Genomic DNA, 21,618 nt, shown 5'->3' with positions numbered 1-21,618 from the left:
CTTTCCATGTGGGGAGGCATTCTCTGGGGCCACTTCTGGGCTTCCTCCTCACAAAAAAGACCATTCCTTTAAATGATGATTACATATTCTCAGCGTTTGGATCAAAGAAAGCAGTGGGCCTCAAACTAAAGTCAGTCAGGGAACTCAGCTGCTGAGGAGGAGAGCCAGGTTTGACAGTGCTCCTCACCCATCTCTATTATCTAGGTCAGTCACAACAGTATTTTCCTATGAGACCTGGACTTAAGTTGGTCAACTGGACAAAATAAAAAGTCCACTGTAAGTTATTCTCTACATTTCTGAAACAGAACTTTTCTCTGGTACCTTGTGCACCTGCTTCTCCTCTTGGATTCAGAGAATAAGCATTTTAACACAAGGTTTTCCATTGATTTCAATGAATGGAATTACAAGCATGACAGCAGCTCTTCAGCACTGCCTTTTATTTGGGTTCACCCAACATTTCCCACCCCACCTAGGTGTTGTTTGTTCACAGTGTGCATCTGTGAAACGAGGTCTCTATTTCCTTAGTTGGCTGCTAAGCATCTGAAACACTGCTAATATGGCTTATGTAGGTTGCTATAAAACAATTCTACGACGAGCTTAACATCATATATGTAATTCTAAATGTTCCTTCTTACTCCAAAGAGGACACTGGGAATTTACTAAGAAACAACTATTTGTGAGTAATTCCTGTTTGGAGAATTATAAATGGCTTAACTAATTTGATCACTTAGATTCCTCAAATAGGAATCATCTGAAGGAACAGGCAGGTGGGAGCTTAATTCTCCTACTGCTTGTTGATAGAACTGTAATAAATCATCAATAATTCAAAGACGACCGTCAAAATATGACCAAGTGCACCATCGCAAGAGATGTTCTATAAAGAATACTCTTCACAAAGAGGGTCTTCTACAGCATCGTTACCAGCTATCACATTCAAACTTCATTTTACTTAGCTTTAAACATGTGCCTGCTACTCAAATTGTCTAACAAACTCTTTTCTAATTACACAGCTAAGAGCAGCATCATGCCACTGGATGCTTCAACAAAATGCAATTGAAATCCACATCCTTATTTTCTCCTTAATCAGAAATTGAACAGTAAATTCTTGGAATTTCAAAGGCTTACTCTATTTTTTTTTTTTTTTTTTTTTTTAAATGAAGTTACTACATGTGAGATAGAATTTCTGTACATTCCCAGATTATCTTAATGGCTTTACTCATCCACATTCTGTAACAAACTGTGTTTCTTCTTATTTCCCCAGAAGCAAGAGGTGATGGTGCTTATTTTGGCCAGGGTAAGTGACTGTCTGCATTTACCCTTAAGTCCACACATCTCTCCTCCACAACTTCTTTGAACAAAAGAACAGCAGTGCTGTGACACCAAGTCATAAAACATTGCATTTGTAGGGATGCATTTCTTCTTTGAGAAACCCTAAAGTACTTAAATGTTGAAAAGCACTGATTGCTTGCAGGTTGACAGCAGCCAGCAATAATACATCTCAGTCCACACCAGCTATAAGAACATTTCTGACAGGAGCAGTAAGGAGAGATTGGTAAGGAAGAAGCAGCTGCCTGGGCTAGTACATGAAGTTTAACATTACATTTCTTGTATATATACACTTAATCATTATGTCTCCAGAGATGCATTAATTCTATTTGTTGAACCAATCCAAATACTCTTTTCTGTCTGCAAAGTACCAAAATTATCACCCAAGGAAGATGAGCCTGTTACCTGCAGCCCTCAAAACTATATTTTCAGGAGAAGACAGAGAATTGATACCTCCTCTTCCTCATATCTGTGTTCAGTAGTTAAGGAGATCAGGTACATAGCTGGTAACGGACTGTTATAGGAAATCGGATACCCCCCCAACCTCTAGACCAAATTCTTCCCATGCTTCTCTTTCACCCCTTTTAAATCCATTTAAGTCATGACTCCAAATCAGGACAGGCACTACTACCAGTTAGTCCATCATTCACAAACTCTCATCAGGTTGTCATGTGAGGACCATGTATAGATTAATTAAGGGCATTTGGCCATGGAATGCTTTGCTGAGATATGGAACATTATCCTCATTTTAGAGATGCACAGGAACAGATGTTTCCACAGTTACCCAAGTTACACCCAGGACAAAGCTAGGATTCAAACATCAGTAGTCAAGTTTCTGATTGTTTTTCCTGGATTGGGATGGGAAAAAAACCTCAACACCGTTATAAGATTAGAAATAAGTTAGTTACACAGTATCTCAAAAATCAGAAAGCAATACATCATAAAGCATATGGAAATATGCCAATGCTTAATATTCAACGTACATGAAATACAGATACAAAAAGATTATAAAAGAGACAATTACAGCTGTCTAATTTTGTTTGATTTTAAATATTTTAACCATGAAAATATTGTATATTTTGAAAGCATATATAATGGCTCATAAAATGAGATGTTTTCTTCTCTTTGCTCATACACTTGAAAATACTTTATCTCTAAAAGTTGTGCCAGCATAAAAAAACCCTAGTAAAAAAATACTCTTTCCTCCAGCCCCAAGATTAAAAAAAAGAATAATATAATTAGCTTGCCTTTGAAGTAGATTTAAAGACTTAGAAAGCTGTGTCCTCATGTTTGTAACACTAAATGGAAAGCGAACACACTTTTCAGCACAGAGACTTCGTTGCTGAGTATATAGTCAGAGCCTCTGACTATAGCTGCATTATGTAGGAACAGAAACCAAAACATAAATCTCCTATATATTAATATTTTGCTGCTAATTTTTTATACAAGTGAACACAAGAAGAAATGGCAAAGATCTCATCCTCTGCTGCTTTAAAAGATTATATCAAACTAAGCTAGAGAACTGGCATGCACAGAGCTCCACCTTCATTAGCAGACCCATTTCTGTTAAGCTCAAGACTACCCCTCTACCCTGTTGTTAAGCTCTAGACTACTCCTCTATCCTCACTGACCTGCAAACTCGCTCTCAGCCACACCACTTCCACAAGTCCTTTCCCTTGGCTGTCTAATGGCAACGCCAGCCAGGCCTTCACCCAGCAGTAAACTCTATCATATTTCCTCGTTAAAACATCAGTGAGAAATGAGACAGTCCTCTAATTAATACCTTAAGTTCTAGGCATCCTAGGCACAAAATGTGAAGTAAAACACTAAAATTAACTTTGTTTTAATTTTAATATGGGATTGTGTTATCTCCATAAAAAGGTGCTAACAAACAAGATCTTACCAATCAATTTTAATGTATTTTGGTGGCTGTTTTCTGGTGCTCAGCAAGGATACTTCGGGAAACTGAAATCTCAAGCAATTTCCATTGTTTCTAGCACAGGTACATCCATTCACCTCTATCCCTTGAATAAGATTGGGTTTACTGCTGCTGCTTGTTTAAATCGACTTTAGTATTGCTGAATATAAAATAAAATCAAATTGACTGTGAGAGCAGGCAACTTCTTGTCTCCAAAGTCTGGAAATGACTGAACTTTCTCATATTTAATAATTCAGACTCACTCCCCTAAATTTTGTCCAGGAAAAGAAGATGCTTTTTATATTCCACAGATGTCTCCACAGAAGTCTGCAGTACTGGATTTTCTGATTCTGACTGATTATGAAACGCCCTTTTGTTCTCAGAACTTCATGATGTATATCTATAACTCTTTCTTGTTTGTGGAGATAAGACCAGCCTTGTCTCTCTAAATGCCATTTCAAAGGAAGATTCACTGTTGTTTGACTTTTGATCTGTGTGGCAACCAGCTCGACCACCTGCGCTGGGCTCGAGCAGTGACTGAGCTTGCTTTGTACCATCTTATGAACACAGCAAGCCTTTAAAACCAGAAAGAGCTGATGTGTGAATGCACCAATTTACAATGTAAATACAGGGTCCAACAATATGGGCATCTTTAACGACCAAATGTGTAAAGTGCATATATTGTTTACTGATTATATCATTAAACAAAACAGATGGCTCATATTCTCCATCCACCTACAGTGGATTAAAACACAATGGTGTAATAGTCTGGTAAACTGGTAATGTGAAACATTGCTTTGTACTGGTGTAGTGGTATAAATAGCTGTTCACAAATGAGGTACAAAGCCCGACTGCCACCAAGAGTCATTAGCTTAAGGCTGTACTGCAAGAATGCTACCTTCACAATCAACACGTGTGTGCCATTCCCACTGAAAATTGTGTTTGTAAAAATATACTGGTAACAGAAAACAGCAAGGAAGTTTCTCAGCTTGGATAAAGTAGACCATATGCTTCCCAACATCTAGCCAAGACCGGGTACACGCTTAGAACCACATTTCTCAAACAAATCTCTATTTAAGTGCATTATTTGCAGCCACAAGAAGAAAATTATAGAAATATACAAGTGCTTTTTGCCTTTTTTTTTTTCTTTTTTACTTGCACAAGTATTTGTATCAGGAGGAAGGCAGGGATTTGGCATAAAAATACTTTTAAGATGCAAATTTTATTCAAGAAGGAAATCATCCGTTAGTGTTGTAATCTTAAGCTATCAGCAGATCTACTAAGTAAGAAAAGAGAAAGACTTTGCTCTAACTTGCAAATGTTAAAAACTTCTTCTGGGTTGTAGCTTAGTTAGTATAGCAAAGTCCAAGCTAAACAAAAGCTTTTCGTTAATAAATGCTCCATAGTGAGATCCTGCAAGCTAAGCCATGTTAACACTCATGAAAAATACTAACATTTGCAGAAGGCATATAGGTCAGTGAAACACTCTTCTGCTATGATTTTGAAGTGGAGAGTACTAATACCACTTATAATTCTGATAAACTGTAGCTCCTGACTGTTCGAATTCATTGACTAATTTTTCAAGCCTTCAAAAAAACCCCAATTATTAAGCTGATATTAAAACATAATTTTAAAATATGAGTTATAATCCTCATTTTAAGACTGAAGGAGCATTAGTACTGAATATGTATCAGTTTATCTGAAGCACACGGGTGGCAAGAGTCTCTCCCTTGTTTATATTATTCTAGATATTTCAGTAACAATTTCAACAATTTTCAATTAATTACTTTAGAGCTACACAAATGTAGAGAACGTAAATCTCAGTCTTTATGGTAAAATTGTTTTTCTCTACCTTTCCCGTTTTGCTCAAATTCCATGCTGACTTTTTCTTGCATTCTTGATTAGATTTAAGTGTTCCGTAATAGTTAAAGAACCAGGCAAAATTAGCAAATTTTCATCTTTCCTACCACCAAGTAGACTAAACAACCTCTCACTGTAAGACCACATTTTCTCATTCATGACCCTGTTATTCTTCAGATAGACGCTCAGAAGGTTAGCGATGTGTGAACATATCTTCTGCACAGTTTTAAAAGTCTAATACAACATAATCACATGCTATACAAGGATATAAACTCTCATATTTGGTCTTGTCCCACAGCAGCATTAATTGATCTGCAACAAACTCTTAAGCGATCCTGGTTTTTCTTTGCTGTTGCTTTCTCACGGTCATCATTTATGGCCTTCTTTGTAAAATTGCAACAACAACAACCAAACAACACCTCCCCACCCCCCAACAAACTTAACTCAAAACAAGAGAGATCCTCATTCAATATTAGGGCTACAGACAAGCAAACTACTCACATGAGCATGACTTGCAAGTTCAGGTCGTGGAGTTTGTAGCAGAACTTGAGAGACTAACTTAAACAAAAATTGTACTCAACAAATCTTGAGTTTCCCATTGTTCCTGTTGTTGATCACTTGATCTCTTACATCTCTTGAGCACAGCCAAAGCTCTAACCTGCTACTATGAGCAAGAGTGAAAAGAATCCAATCTAAACGAGTAGCTAATAAGGACAGGCTCCTGATATGACAGCAGTTTTAAATCAGCTTGATGACTTCATTCCTTGGTGTGTGATCAGAATGATGCTGGAAAGCTGAGTTAATTTTGCTTTTATCAAAAGCTGACAATTTCAATCAATTGTGGCAAGGAAAGTTCCAAGTACTACTGGAAATCACACTCAGAACACACAAAAGAGCTTATTTACCTCATAAAGATTAACAAAGCTCCTCCAGAAACCTGACAGAAGACTAACCAAAGTAATTCCCATTTCCACCATTTGTTTCCAAATACTAGATCTGTCCAAAATGTTAATGTGTCCATGGGCCAGGGTGGGAGAAATAAGTTTAAAACTCTGGTGTTTGTTTAGAGATGCCACAAAAAAGTTAAATCTCTGTATTTTGTTGATCTTGTTTGAATTTCAAATGTTACTTTCAATCAGCTTAGCATACTGTCTAGTTTTAGTCCAGATTTGCAACCTCAAGAGAACGATTTAATTTTGGTGTCTCTACTTGCAAAGCTCAGTGATGCCTACACATGAAGCTACTGTTTGGAGAGACTGAGCTTCCAGGATTTTCCTATTAGAACACTATCCAAGTCTTCATTTTTTTTGCATTTCTGAATCTCATCAAAAGGCTTGGCTTGATGAAAACTGGAAACAGTAATTTAGTTCTGTACACTATTATAAGTTCTCTAATTCTTGAGAAATTTAGCAGAAATTTCTCTCCACAGCAGAAGTCATGGGCCAGGACAGAGCACAGAAATCTCAAATGCACCAACACATAAAAGCTCTCTGTCTACTCAGGAACTAAGTTTTAGGCTAAACATTAGGGAAAGCTTAGAACAGTTTCATTGAAGCAATGGGGAACATTCATCAGTACAGAGCAGCCCAGATGAACATTTGCCAGGATTGAAACAGAAACAGTCAATCCTGCCTTAACACAAAGGGATGAACTTTTCTCTGATCACTTCCGAGATGATTCCGTATCTCTTTTGGCAAATTTGTGGATTAAAATGACATGACCCATGTAGCAAGTTATCACGCAGATCTGTGATAAGAAAACATTACATTTAGGAATTTATGGCTTAAACACTCTGTAGTAAGTGGAATGTGTAAAATTTGGTACGTATTGTTCTGTGACAGTTATATTGTGAGTGGTGTGAAGAACAACATGATCCAAGGAGTTTGACTTCATCAATTTCTGAAGCATTGTCTCCAATTATTTCAGCAATTACCAATGTCAGCTTTTGCTAACAGGTTCCCTACTTCACATAAACAATCTCATCACATTCAAAATATTTTCTCTGTGTTCGCTATTCCTGAACTCATCTAACTAGAAACTACTTGTAACTCCTGCAAGAAAGCACTGTACTGATTATGCTGATATAATACATGCCTTCTCATGAAAGCATGTCATGGGACATCTATTGTGGTTCCGACATGACAACGTTGACTATGAAATGCCTTTTGTTTCACTCACGACCCTGTGAACCTTTTTAGGCCCTCGCTGCTTAATGGTAGTCAATATACCTCAATACAGAGAACAAAATCACAAAGGGTTACATGATATTTAACCTATTACAATGCTTTACATTCTTGGTATATGCAGTTTAGGACTAGCTTGGATAATTATCCATTGGGACTCTGCTTTCTTGCAGAAACACAACTGCGCTTTAGATAATGTTCTTTCCAGCTGTTCAGCTGGACACAAGTAGATGGAAGGGGGGCAAATGAGATAGTAATTCCAGATGATAGAAAAGAGGGAATGGAGAGGACAGAACAAAGGCCATTGTGCATTTAAAAAAGGAACGAAAAAAGAGAATTAGAAATATTGTCCAAAGAATGCTGAGAGCCCTGCTCATAATGGACATAGTGTAGGCAGTCTGACACATGGATAAAGCTTTTGAACAATCTGAAAAATAAAACAACAATACAATATAAATGCTTCTTAATGAATGAAGGACATATCCTTCTAAAACTGTGCCTAGGTGCAAGGAGATTAAAACACTGACTTATCCTGCTCACTTAAGTTATTAAAATGTAAAGATAAATCGAGATGATTTTTTTTTGCAGGTTTGAAGTCAACTCTGTATCACTTGGGCTGCTGGTGCTAAAGGTTTGCAAAGGCCAAGGTGGCATTAAACTAGTCATAGCTACATGCTTGCAATGTTGAAATTGGTCTCATTCCAAAAGGCATTCAGCACCTTCAGTATATGGCTTGGAATTCTCCATGTACCCTGTTTGCTTTAGCTATGGCTGTTAAACAGCAGCTCAAAAGACTTCTGCACTTTCTGTGATGCATGAACTGAAAAGTATTTCTAACATTGAATCAGAGTAAGATTTTTCAAAAGCACTTTGGAAACAACGTACAGAACACTGTCCAGGAAAGATGAGCCAGGTTTATAAAAGGACTCTCAATTGATCATTAAAAATCAGAAATACATCTTACATACATCAGATTACATCACACCTAAATTGAGAACAGGGAACCCACAGTGTCTCACACTACTTTAAAATTCTTGCTGTTCAGACCCAGAGGTACATTTCCTGTTTTTCGGTTGGACTCCTAATGATGAAGAATGCTCACCCTTGGGAATTTGGCTGACACTACATTTACGTTTTCCAGATGTTTTGTTCATCACTTCAACAAAGTAACAAGGTTTCTTTCTAAAGTCAAAGTGAGGAACAATCAGGTACTAATTAATGCCAAGGTTTAATCTGGAATAACCAGCCGTATATTCCTTACCCAAAGACTATCTTGTGATTAACAGCAGCACAAAGCTTATTAGTTTCCTTCTGAAAGGATTCAACACTTCATAATTTATAAAGATTAGTTACTTATTGAAAGACAAACATGTACAATAATATAAGAATGAAGTAAAGTAACTATATTAAATGCTTAAAAGTCAGAATTTTTTTTTTTTTAATGTCCTTAGACTGGCAGTAACAAGCACTAAAATACCCTATGTGTATTTTATGGTTTCCATTTAAGAACAGAAATATTAAGGACAAGGTTTGTTCTGTAATCAGTCTTGAGCAAGAAGCACAAAAAAAGCTTCACTGCCCCAAAAGATGACCCAGAATCTGCCACTCACTCCCCCCTTATTCAGTCTCTCTCAAGTTAAGGGAATTGCTCCTCTGGTTTAAGTTAACCATATGCTTAAATATGTTCCTGAATCAAGGTCTGAATTACTGGAGTAAACAGCTGCAGCTGTAAATATTCAACATGGAGCAGACATGTTGCTGACGGATTTGCTGCTTCAATCATTTTTCAGTGTAGAAATACATCCTGAAGTAAAAATAGAAATATATGTACCAAAAGTTGCTGAAACAATTTCTACTCAAACTTCTTCTGGCTTGACACCAAATATGCAAAGTTCCTGCTGGAAAGAGGAATTCCTCTATTAGCATAAAAACAGGGCAAATCCAGCTGTATGTTAAACTTCACTCAGTATCTGCGATACAAAGACCTTTCTGCAGGAAACTGCAGAGACTCAACAGTCATGGCCTAGTGTGACTGATACTGAGACAGGCGTTAGCTCAGAAGAAAGTACTTTTTATTACGGATTTTTTTATTGGAGATGGAGCCAGAGATTGGCAGGGAAACGGGAAAAAGATGGGGATCACACTCGCTGTTTGTTTTGGTTTGCCTCAGCAGGGACATGACTGTCTCTGCTGCTGTTATTCTGCATATGGAAATGCGGGCTTTGTAGCCAAGAGAGAAAGCAGAATAGACATAATTAACTTTTCACATCTCTGGGATTCTGAGAAAGCAAATTAAAAAAATTCTATTGCATCCAGTGCTGAATGGACCGAGGGACCAAGGGTTGGACTCGATGATCTCTGAGGTCTTTTCCAACCCAGTCGATTCTGTGATTCTGTGAATGGCCCACCCGAGCAGGGTAATGGGTGGAAGCAAAGCACCCCATGCTCTGTTTAAGGAATTAATGTCATCTCAGCCTAATGACTGCAGGGGCCTTTTCAGAACAACTGAAGTTGTTTGAGAACCGCTAGGAACAACTGCAATCCAGGCCCAAAATCTGAAGGCCATTTCTAAAACACTTACGTTTTAAATCACTTCTGCTTAGGACCAGAGGCAATGGATTCGAGCTGGCTGCTGGGAAATTTCAAGTAGATACCTAGGCCCATTTCAACTGCTACTGGAACAGATTGCATAGAGAGGTGTTGGTATCTTCAACTTTGGATGTGTTTGAAACTTTATTGGAGAAGTCTCTGCGCAACCTGCTCTAATTAAACTTGCTTTGAGAAGGAGGTTGAACCAAGTGACCTCTAGAGGTCCCTTCCAACCCAAATTCTCCTATGATTCTATGAAATGTTGAAAATAACTGCAAGGTCTGGACTATCCTGGAGTTCAAAAGTACAACAAAGTTTGACTAGAAATGATGCAGGAAGGAAAACCACCAGAATTTTCCTGGAAAGAAGAGTGAAGAAGCTTGGCTACAACTAGCGCAGAGGGGGATGCATTCCGTGATGGTAGTCACACTGGTCACACAGCTGTTGGCAAGTCATGGAACTCATCACCTGAGAGCTGAACACTTACTGCTTCATTGCTATCAGCTGGAGCTAATGTGTTTGTCCTGTTGGAAATCAAATTTTAAAAGTGTCTTTTAAAAGAGCAGATGTGTTCATGAGCTTCTCGAAGCATCATTGGTAACAACTCAGAAGGCGAAAATCTGAAGATTAAAAGAGAATTTTATGCATAGAAGTTTCCTGGTGAACCCGACAGAATAAAACATGGTTCTGGAGGGTAGCAGCTATTTTTCTGCAATTCAGGGAGGGGTCGATAGAATTTATCTGCTAATTGGATAAAGATACAGATCTTCAGAAATTTTTATCTGGTTACTTTTGGATTCGTTTGTTTCCCACTGGGCCATGTGTGGCTTGGAGACTGTCCAAATTCTTTTCTTAAAAGCTTTTCTAGGCTATTCTCTTAGGATATGGGCAAAAGACTGAAGATCTTTCAGAACATATTCTTTTCTGCTTCTTTCTAACGGACTGTGTGCTCCCCAATTCACATTGAGGTAGAGGCCAAGGCACAGACATCTGAGACAGCAATACCGCAGATGAGCGCAGAAGATGCCATTTCCTTATGTTAAAACCTATCATTTGAAAATTCTGTAGCTGAAACTACACCGAGCTTCTGTTATAGTCTCAGAGTCTTACAAAGGAGTCATACACAGGATGTCCAGAGCTACGGATTCATTTAAAAGGAAATGACCAATGTTTTGACATTATCAACATGCCAATATTGTCCTAGTAATGCAGTGTTGTAAGCGAAATACACTAGTTTAACAGAATCTCAGTAGGCTTATTTACAGATAAAAAAAAAATAGAATGTATAGGTCATTTCAAAGCAAGAATATTTAAAAACATCAATTACAAAAATTGTCTTACCTACACACCCCAAAACCCGTGAGATAACAAATTCCAACACCTAAGGCTGGCTACCTTAAGCTACTAGAGCAGCAGACTGGGACGGCAAGACCTGTCCCTATTATGGCACTGATTCCCTTAGTGAGCTACGGTAACCTACAAAACCTGTCCCTGCTTTTATTCCCCATCTACAGAACATGTTATGCACAAATACATGGTCAGGGAAAATAGTTCATGCAAAGGGAGTAATTTAGTCTTCTAGCTATCTAAGTATCTAATCTGTTAATATATTTGGCCAGATTCAGAAGAGATGCTGCTTCACCTTTCCCAGACAGTAAAACAGAAATAGGCATTAATTTGACGCACAGGGTATTAGACTGGCATACAACTTGGAGCACATCAGCAAATACATATTGTTGGAGCAGCAACTAAGTGCAGCAATAGTCAGTTTAACATTACCTTTCCTGTACAGTAATAACAACGTGAAGAATTGTCCTCCAACACATTTCTTTATTGGTTCCAGTAACTAAGTGAAACATTGTGCGGTGTGTACTGAAGTGTGCAGAAATTAGGGCACAATTGCTGATCTGCTCTAATTATTTTTCTAACGGTTCTATTTATCTGATTTTTGCTGATTTCTTGAGGTCTGAATTTTATGGCTAAACAACACTGGAATGATGCTGAGGCTGGGATAATGCTAGACCCTTCTGCCCAACAGTCATTAAACAAATTAAATTCACCATAGTTCTATCTATTACCTGGTTTTAAATAACATCCTGAGAACCTTCTACTGCAAGTTGCATCTATGCCGAGGTTTTTTTTTTGGCACGTTTACCTGAACTGAGCTTAAATCCCAACCTGCCTTTCATCCAGACAGATGGCTCAGCTCGGGATTTTTGCTAAAGAAAAAGGAAATCCAGTGCCTTTCTGACACACAGAAACATGCCATCTTGGTGTTCAACTACATAATCCTTTTGTCTGAAAAGAAGAGCCAAGTATATTTCAGAAAGATCGTATTTTTCATTTGGCTTATGGAATACTTATAAACTAGGACTCCTAACTGTGATTCCCAAACACAAAACAAAGTCAAAGGTTACAGGATATGTTTTTGTTTCAGCTTCTCCAAATTGCTTGCAAATGTATTCAAACACAATATGAGGAGATACTTTATTTTATTGAAAATAACAGACTACAGGGTGCTGCGAAAAAGGCTGAGGTACCTCAAGCATAAACATGGAAAGAATACATTGGTTTAGAAACCCATAAATCCTTATTTGAATCTGCCAACCTGAAAGCCAAGTAAAGCCCGAAAAAACTATTTTTCCTAAATGCTATGTCTGATTAAGCCATACTATTAAATGACAGCTGAACTTTAACATTAATATGATATTATTTAAATAACTGCATGATTTTTTTTACACTAAAATGATGAATGATTTTTGGACAGCTCAATTGACATAAAGCAAGAAACCCCTTTAATGAGATTTGACAAAATGGAGACATATGCAGAATATTCGTTACAGCTCATGTCGCAGAGCCCTTCCTGGGGAGACTTCGCTTTGCTTGTGTCTTTTCTTTCGTCCTTGGTTTTTTTTTTAGTTTATTTTGATTGTCTACAGGCACTGAACCATCCCTTTCAATTGCCACTTTCTTTCTCTATGGATTTTGAATTTAGCTTGTGTCATTTACATATTACTCTTAATCAGAGAAATTTATGAGTTACAGTTTCGAGTTTGAATTGTAAAAAATCTGTGGAATGAAGCCATGAGGTTCAGTCATTTTAACCTTTGTCAACTGGGTATACAAGGGACTAACTGGGATATTTTTTTATGAGGAGACTTATGAAGAGATAAAGCTTGCACTAAAGAACAACTTATTAAACTCTGGTTCTGATATTTTCCAAGCCAATTAACAAATCAAATCAACAACTCTGCTAAAATTATTTTTCTTTTTTTTTTTTTTTTTAATAAGCAAATTGCATTAAGGAAATATGCAACATAAAAGCCCATGGCAAGGGTAATTTTGTGCTCAACACTACATAGGATGCTCTAAACTACTTTAAAACTGTTTTCATAGCACCCAGCACCATCTATTAGAGGGATGCTTTTCTTCTTCACGAAGCAGAATATATCCAGAAACATGGATGTTGTAGAGAAGCTCAGGTGCTGTTTCACTGGGTGAAACAGAGATGCCACTAATGAAAAAAATCTCTCTGGGAAGGTACCAATGTAAATTTAAGGTGGGTAGTAATGACTGGATAACTCCCTCCCTGCAGTCCCACACTGATTTTGGGGATGTTAAATTCTTTTTTCCTTCTGTATCACCTCACTTTGATCCAAGGGACAATTTTCATAACATTGAAAGCATGGCCGAAATACAAGGTCTGACAATGTGTCTGCCCCATCTATTCAGGCAGAATTGATCATCTTAATCTTTTCTCTGTGTGTAAATTTACTCACCTCATAACACTTCAAAACTTTCTCTCCTAAAATCTAACAGGTAAAAAAAAACCCAAACCACCATAATCACTCAAGAATAAGGAACACAGGGTATCATAATCAAAAAGCTTAATTTTAGAACACACGCACACACAAAAAAACCACAAATAAAAAGAAACAAAGATGAGAAATGACTGAGCAAGGGGTAATCCCTCAGGCTACAGGAAACTCTTTCCATAGCTGTGATGAAGCATCCTATCTAACCATGCCTGCTTCACCACCAGCATTCATTTGAACACATTCTACATAGCAGCCTATGTAAAAAAAGTCAGGTACATCGGCAAAATGCTGAGGCTGAATTAAAACTGAAAATAAAGGCACGGAGGGAGAGAGGAAAAAGAAGGAAGAGCAGTTGCGTCCCTACCTTGGCCTTACCTTCGCAACATTCCCGTCAAAATTCTGGAACTCTTCCCCAGGTTTGCATCTGTTTCTCTAAGCTGGGGAGAAAAGAGTCCCATTAAAGGCAAAAGGCACATCTACTCCATTCTGTACAAAGGACAGGTATTTCTACTGTCATTTGAGTCAATCGACTTCAGGTTTAGCCCACAACAAATTCACATGTAAGGAAACCACTAAAGCTCTGAATTTTAAAAATGTTTTGTCTGGTTTTTACTTATGTAAAGATGAAACCCACAAAACATAAGACACTGAGGCAACAAAAATGAACCATGAAAAAAAGCCAAAGCTTTACAAATAAACAGCTGCAAGTAGAAGCTATATAAATCGGTATCCACAATTCCCATTGATGTGTGTATATGTATTGGTTATGTATATTAGCGAGGGCATCAAGGGATGAAGAGACAGCCATGCACTGTGTTCCTGATGCTCAGTGAAAAGAACAACTAACGTATTTTCTTCCACTGTAATTCAAAGACAGTTGTTTAAAGAGAAAACAAAAGTATAAAACAGTGTCTTTTTATCAGTTCTATGTAAAAAAGCATGCTTATATTGTTCCTCAAATAGAGAAGTTGTACTGACCTTATAGCAGCTACCACTGGGAAGGATGCCCAAATACTTTGTGAACAGTATATAGTATGCGCAAAAGGCACAGCTGTACAATACATATTTTTGCATGTAAGGATCACTCGCTCACCGACAATAGCATTTTTGTAGTTCATTAGGACACAGGAAACCTACAGCTAAACTTAATTAGCTGACTTGTTCTACAGCTCTCAAAAATTTTGCAAAATATGTGAAACTGAATAAAAATTAAATCAGAGACACGAAAAGTTATTAATCAAATGAGCTTCGTATTAAAAAAGAGCAATTACGTCTATTGTTCTTTAAAAGGTATTAAAACTTCCCCTCTATTTTTGTGTTTATTAGTGTCCCACAGAAGGAAGTCCAAAAATGAAGAAGTGTATAGGAAGAATTGAGTTATTTTCCTGTTGCCTCTTTTGCTACTGGTAGCTAGAGGACATAAATCTTTGGACTTCTGAGATCTTGGAACCTGACATCAAAATCTACTATAAATGATAATGTAATGATTGCCAATTATCAGATAGCAGGGATCACTGTTTCTAACATGCCCCAAAACACACCTGTGTGTACATACATAAAAACATTCTTCTTATGACAGCTGAATATTTACCTCTTCATTACCAAATCAGATTGAAAGGGTTACCCGACTCATTGTGTTTTTAGTAAAGAAACTTTGTTGAAGAAGACAAAATGCATCTTGTTTTATAAATCCATCAAAACAGTAACACTGCCAAGAAAAGTGGCAGCCTTCCAATAACAAATCACCTTCACCATAATCAATCACTATTGTATCTTGAATATATATGCACAGCACCAATATTTTAATGAGCTTATATTCTGAAGCCAAATATTGTAAATACTTGCTACCAGATTTAATGCTTATTACTGAAATCAGTACTTCCAGTCAATGACACATAACATTTTTGCATAAATTCCCTCCTTGTTCTTGTAAAAGGTAATAAGGAAATACCAAGTAGAAGCTGGGACTGGATAACACCAACCAAGACTTGCTCTTATCAATGTCATATTCACTAGGAAGGCTTGCGTTGACTCTCAGATCTCTGCAATTATGTGCCACGATGGAAAAAAGATGAGCATTATATTCCAGGGAGGCCATTCCCTCATTTTTTTCCTGATCCATGCAGACAATTCAAGCTCCAGAAAAGCCGTTTAGCTCAGTTTGACACGAGTTACAGAAGAAAAACCATCACAATAATTTTTAAAAGGTTCATTAAAAAGCCAAGTTCTTATCTATGCTAGAAGGGAATCTAAAGTACAATGTATGCTTCACATTGGTCTTTTATTATTCATAGAGATGCATTTAACACTTGGGGCTTCTCCTCCCTTTTCACAGAAGAGCAGCTCTCTCCTTTTTACCATTATATGTTTGATCCTAACTTTCCTCTCTTGCTGCAGGATTCTACCTGACAGCTAGAATCAGTACTGATAGTTAGGAAAGGGAGGATGAATCTTAGAGGTCTGACAAACTCCTCTAAGCAAGACGACCTCATCTTTTTATGGTAATAAAAAAGACCCAACAACAACAAATAACCCACAAAATAAGCAAACGAGATGTTAAAAAAGAAACAAACACACATATAGTTGGAAGATCTCCCAAGAGAACACTAAAAAAACCACCTTTTCTTCCTGCATTGGCAGGAAAAAACAACACAAAGAGTTTCAAACTGTAAGTCTGGTTTTATTTAAAACTGAAATATCTGATGGTAGTTCCTCCATCATTTCTTTACCAATATCTGTGTACTGCAGAAGCCAAAGAACTGGCAGCAAGCAAAGCTGTTAAATGGCACATGAGGGCATTTCTTCCTTTCACAGAACTGTTGTAGTGAAAACATTTTGAAATATTCTTTGATATTAGCAATGGTAAATCTACATGTTGTTTAAGAAAGTTTTAAAAAAATAATTTTAAGAATAAAAATGAGAAAGGAAGGAAGATGAACAAGATGTTGATGTTGGGATTTTGTCTGCCTTAGACACATTTTAACTTGAGGTCTTCCTACAAAATGTTGCATCTTTTAAAGTCCTGTATACTCCAGTTAACCTATCTGAAATATTGTAGCAGAGATTTTATCCCATCTCTTTGGCTTAAAAAAAAGTAGTTTAGGGAATTCTTCACAACTGTTACTACACATGTATTTTGCACTGCATACCACCTTCATCTATTCCAAATGATACTAGCTATGTCTGGCATTTTTCTTCATTCAAACATTTTACTCTGCAGACAGGAAAACTCGTACATGTACATTTAATCAAACTATAGAGACACTAACTTATTTAAATTTTGCTCATAATCACATCTTCCTATTTTTCACAACATTGAACTCCTAAGAACTGACCATCATATTCAAGTTATCATTTGGCTTTCAGAAGACAAGTTTATTCCCTGGTTGATTGGATAATAACTCCATGTATTCAATGTAAAGCTATTAAGCATTGATAGGGTAACCTCTGTCTAGGTCTTTAAAAAATCTCCAGCAAATGGAAAACTTGTCAGGTTATCCAAGATCATCCGTGACTGTACATCGGAGTACAGACACACCTGGGACGGGTCCGCTCATGTGTCTCCAATGGAGAATCCTTCTGAATTCCCTAAACAATTTTTTTTAAGTGGAATATTAAAAAAACTTGTATTTTTAGATCTTCTATTTACGACAAGAGGTCTTTCACTGAACTATGATGAGATACGCCTTCCTAGAATACCCTTTATTTTTTTATCTTGCTCCTTGCAGCTTACAGGTTTTGCCATCAAAGAAATTTGCTTTTCAGGTGGAAAGCAAGGAAAAGGAGAGGTTATGCTACGAATTATGTGTACACAGTCATCAGAACTACACTCCCTCTTTCCTGAGGATTTTTAGGATCAGCACAAAGGGCTACTCATTATTCATCTCCATTGCTCAGGTGTTGCTTGTCCAGCCAGAAGCAGAAAAGCATCTCAGACCCACCAGTCGCTAGGAATGTGAGGAGTGGAGATGAAAGAAGACACAAAGTTCCCTGAACAACACCTGGTAAATGCTCACAATCCTTAGTTAAATTTAAAGATTTAGTTACATTTAATGTTTTAAAGTGGCTAATGCCCAGGACTTTGGAAAGCAAACGGTAAAGCTGACAGAAAACGCCTCATTGAAGCCTCATCAGCGCTAAACAGGGAAAGAAACTCCTTGGGACGCATAAAGGAGTTTTCTTATGCGGCATTGGCCAGCTAGAGGTCGGCAAGAGGACTTTGCTTTGGCAAAATTGGACATTCAGGAAAGTCATAGGTGCAGTCACACCTGGTTCTGTGAGCAGAAACCAGAACCAAGGGGGCAAATTTCTCAGACTAAAGTTGAGAAAAGCTGTATGTGTTGGATGGGATGGGCTTCTGGGCATCTTCGTTGACAGAGTAGAAGTGGTGTCTGTGGAGGCTGCTCCAACAGCAGGTTTGGCAACTTCAGTGGGAGAGGCTTTGCAGGATCAGGCCCATAGGAGACACTTTTAAAGTGCTCCAATGCAGGTGGTGATTATATCTCATGAGAGCAGCTGATTTACATAAAACTGATCAATATGCTGGACTATTTCTGCATGCACGGAGAACTTGCCCAAAGCAAATAAAATCCGAGACCAGCAATTACTTATTATCAAACTTACCCTTTCCCGAGCACGCTGGATCTTCTCTCTGTCATGGCTGAGGTTTTCCAGCATCTCCTGTCCAATCTGCTCTGCATTAAAAAATCAAAATGTAAATCATGAAAAATATAGCTTGTGACTGTAAGGCCTCAAAATGCCAGGTTAGATTGTAACAACAGCATTTAATATGTGTGGTAGCCTAATCACTCTTCCAATGGAGAGGATTCCTCCAAAGAGGAAGACATCATTATACCAAACTTTAAGCTTTTCGAACAACATAAAAACAAAGAAGTAACAACCAAAACAGAAGCTGTTCCCCTGCAATCTCTTGAGGTTGTCTAGGCCTTGGGAACTGACACTGACCTTTGGTCTGTGGAACAAAGGTGAGAAGACTTTCAGACTTGCTCTGAGCGCTGGGTGTTCATACTTCCCACACGCTCCTTAACATCACAACTTGTCGCAGAAACAAAGTCGGGAAGCCTTTGCTAAAACAACCATCATCCTTACACCTCTAAAGACACCGAGAAGTCATATTACAAAAAAAACCCCTTTGTGCCTCTCAGCTTTTACCATTGATGCTTAAATAAAAGCTATTTCAAGCTAAGCCCAGTTACTGGTATCTATTTGGCCCACCATGGACTATTTCTGGCAAGCTTGGAGATACACTCTAATGGATCTCCTGATGTTTTTAACAGCAGACATGTATTATACATTATTGTCATCACCATTTTTTTCCACAGGGGTTCTTTCCTTCCACAGTTTATGCTGAATCAAACATTGCAAAATTACAGTGGAGAGGCCTCAAGATACGATACAAAGACAACACAAGACACCAAAACTTTACTCTCCAAACAGCTTCAGTCAAATGCTCCTCTTACACTTAAATATTAGCAGCAAGTATAGAGAAGAGATTTTAATCTTAAAGCTCTACAGAAACACTAAGAAACCCTCGTTGTGTTTCCCTGAAGGCAAAAAATAAGTTAAATTGTTCCCATTTTACCGACAGGGAAACAGACCCCAGCAGCTGACGCAGCTGTAGCTGAAGCAGCCTCAGGACACACAGCACGTGTGCTACAACCAGCACCTCTGTGCACATCCAGTTAGGCTGCTTAGCTGCTTTGCCACAGATACACACCAAACTGAGTAAAACTACAACAACAAGACTTATTTCTTTTTCATAATCTACAAAAATCATGCCTTGCTTTTTTTCTGGTGAAGGAGTGGGATCTTAAAAAGTCAGTATTTGAGAAGCCTCAAGAAAATGAATCATTAAAAATCACCACTATGGCACTAGAGCAAAGATGACTATTCTTATATTTTTTTCAACAGATACAGTAAATTTCCAGGAAACAATCCAAAGTAGAATCACCTCAAACTTTAAAAACTTGAGACAAGCTATTTTTTTTCCCTAAATCCATTTAACACAAGGTATATATTCTGCCAGATGAAGTCTAAGGAAATTCATTACATATACATTTCTCTATCTGTTGCCAAGTACAGTACAAGTAAGATAAATATTTCCTCAGATATCTGACCACAAATTGACATCCTCATTATGCTATCTTGTCCCTCTTGGCTTGCTGCTCTTTACTTTTAGCTGTATATACAATGCCTCCCAAAGGTGAAATGTGGTAAGATATGTGGTTATTGAGTTTAAAAAGCTGTAAGGTGCAGTACAGCTATAGAAAGGGTAGCCTAAGAAAGAGATTCAAGACAGAGCTTTGCTTATGTTTGCATGTCAAGGACTTGGGATGAAACTGTACTGAGCTTATTACTCATCAAAGCACTCAAAATACTAAAATGCACAAACAGATACATGGATTCAATGTAATCTGGAGAAGGAAAAAAAAAAACCCACAAAAAACCCCATAACGAAAACCCAAAGCAAAACCCCTTAAAAATAGAGAGGAAACAAAATCAACAAATTACTAAACAAGTAGAATGAGGTGGAAGGATAACAAATATTCTTGCTAAAAGTCACATGTATGTTTGCACAGACATAAGGAACTGAGAGGAGCAGATTTTCCTTCAAAGGAATAGCTATAAAGTAAATGGCTAAAATGGCTTGGTATTTCACAAACAAAGCTCAAATATATGTTTATAGGAAACAGCTCTATTTTTATTACACCAATTTTAAGCAAGTTACTGTGAGGTTTTTTTTTCATCTTTTTCCTGTCACTGGCAAGTTCACACTCTTAGCTTTTTATAATGATTGAGTTTATTTTCCAACCATCAATGTGACAGCAGCATCAACTGTAAGTGAGGGTAAAACACCGTCACTTTGACGAATAGTGTATTTTCCTCTCATTGTCGATAACTGAAGACATCAATAAATAAGGAAGGAGAGCATGTCAGCCAGAATATCACAGAATGAATTGTTGATATGACACTTAGGGATTAAACCTTCAGCCATGAAGTTCAACCTAGCAGAGGGGTCTGAGAACTGAGATAGTTGCGTTTCTTCCCAGCAGCCTCTATAGATAAATAATTGGACGGATCATCAATTTTACAGGAGCAGCTTTACTCTACATGCACTTTAGTTGATGATCTTTGGCCTTTTTTGGGCTAAAATAACAACATAAGTTGAACAAAGAGACGTAACGGAGGTAACATAATCTCACAATAAGTTTGCAAACATAAATTGACACCTTTATCCACAGATCCTCTTCATATCCTCGTTCTACTGAGCAAATTCACTGATGACAGTGAAACTTGATTTTTAGCTGCAAGGTCAAGACAGTCAAACAAAAATATTAATAAATAAAGACAGACTTATAAATTACAGGAAGACATGTCTCCTCACTTGGTTTGCAACTCAAGGTGCCCGGGACTGGGAAAAAAGTAACATTAGCCCACAGTACAGCTAATTACAAGCTTGATATCCTCGCTATCTGCTTGCTATAATATTTCAAGCTTTCCCACAACTCTGATGTTTTCCTGCCAGTTAAAACCTTCGTCTGTGTGGCAGGTTCATGCTTTTAGTGCAGCAGTGCTGTATAGGTCTTTCCAGACTATTTATGATGCAAATCATTGACGATGCTACTACAGTTATGTGAAAAGGTCAGGTGTTTAAGATATACTGTAGTGCAGATGCATGAATTAAGACCGATATACAAACTGAAGGGTGTTGCATCTTGCCAGTAATGGTGTTATTACTATAGAATCTCAACAATGTCTAGTGTAGCTACAAGTTCTACAACAGACTGCGTGGTGCTGCCTCTTCTAACCGAAATTCCCAAAGAGATGCATAAAATTATGTTCTAAAATTACAGCTAAACTATGAGAAGCAGAAGGGTGAATGCATTTACATAATTGTTATCTA

The 21,618-nt window shown here is 37.6% G+C and overlaps 1 protein-coding gene across 11 annotated transcripts in view; it reads right to left on the bottom strand.

The window, feature by feature from the left end:
• The window catches only part of VTI1A (vesicle transport through interaction with t-SNAREs 1A), a 265,072-nt gene that overhangs the window by 84,754 nt on the left and 158,700 nt on the right, over positions 1-21,618 (bottom strand). For 7 of the 11 annotated variants that reach the window (XM_080347515.1, XM_080347520.1, XM_080347518.1 and 4 more), the window contains 2 exons: positions 18,318-18,388; positions 14,070-14,131 (listed from right to left, as the gene is read on the bottom strand). In XM_080347515.1, coding sequence (XP_080203641.1) covers positions 14,070-14,131; positions 18,318-18,388 — 133 coding nt within the window. Of the gene's footprint in view, positions 1-14,058; positions 14,132-18,317; positions 18,389-21,618 lie in introns of all 11 variants that reach the window. The other 4 variants (XM_080347525.1, XM_080347524.1, XM_080347516.1 and 1 more) reach the window with 1 other exon arrangement.

This window comes from Nesoenas mayeri (genome assembly GCF_963082525.1).
Source record: "Nesoenas mayeri genome assembly, chromosome: 7".
NCBI lineage: Eukaryota > Metazoa > Chordata > Aves > Columbiformes > Columbidae > Nesoenas > Nesoenas mayeri.
The sequence above is the reverse complement of the archived record's forward strand: the minus strand, read 5'-3'. Positions and strand labels throughout refer to the sequence as shown.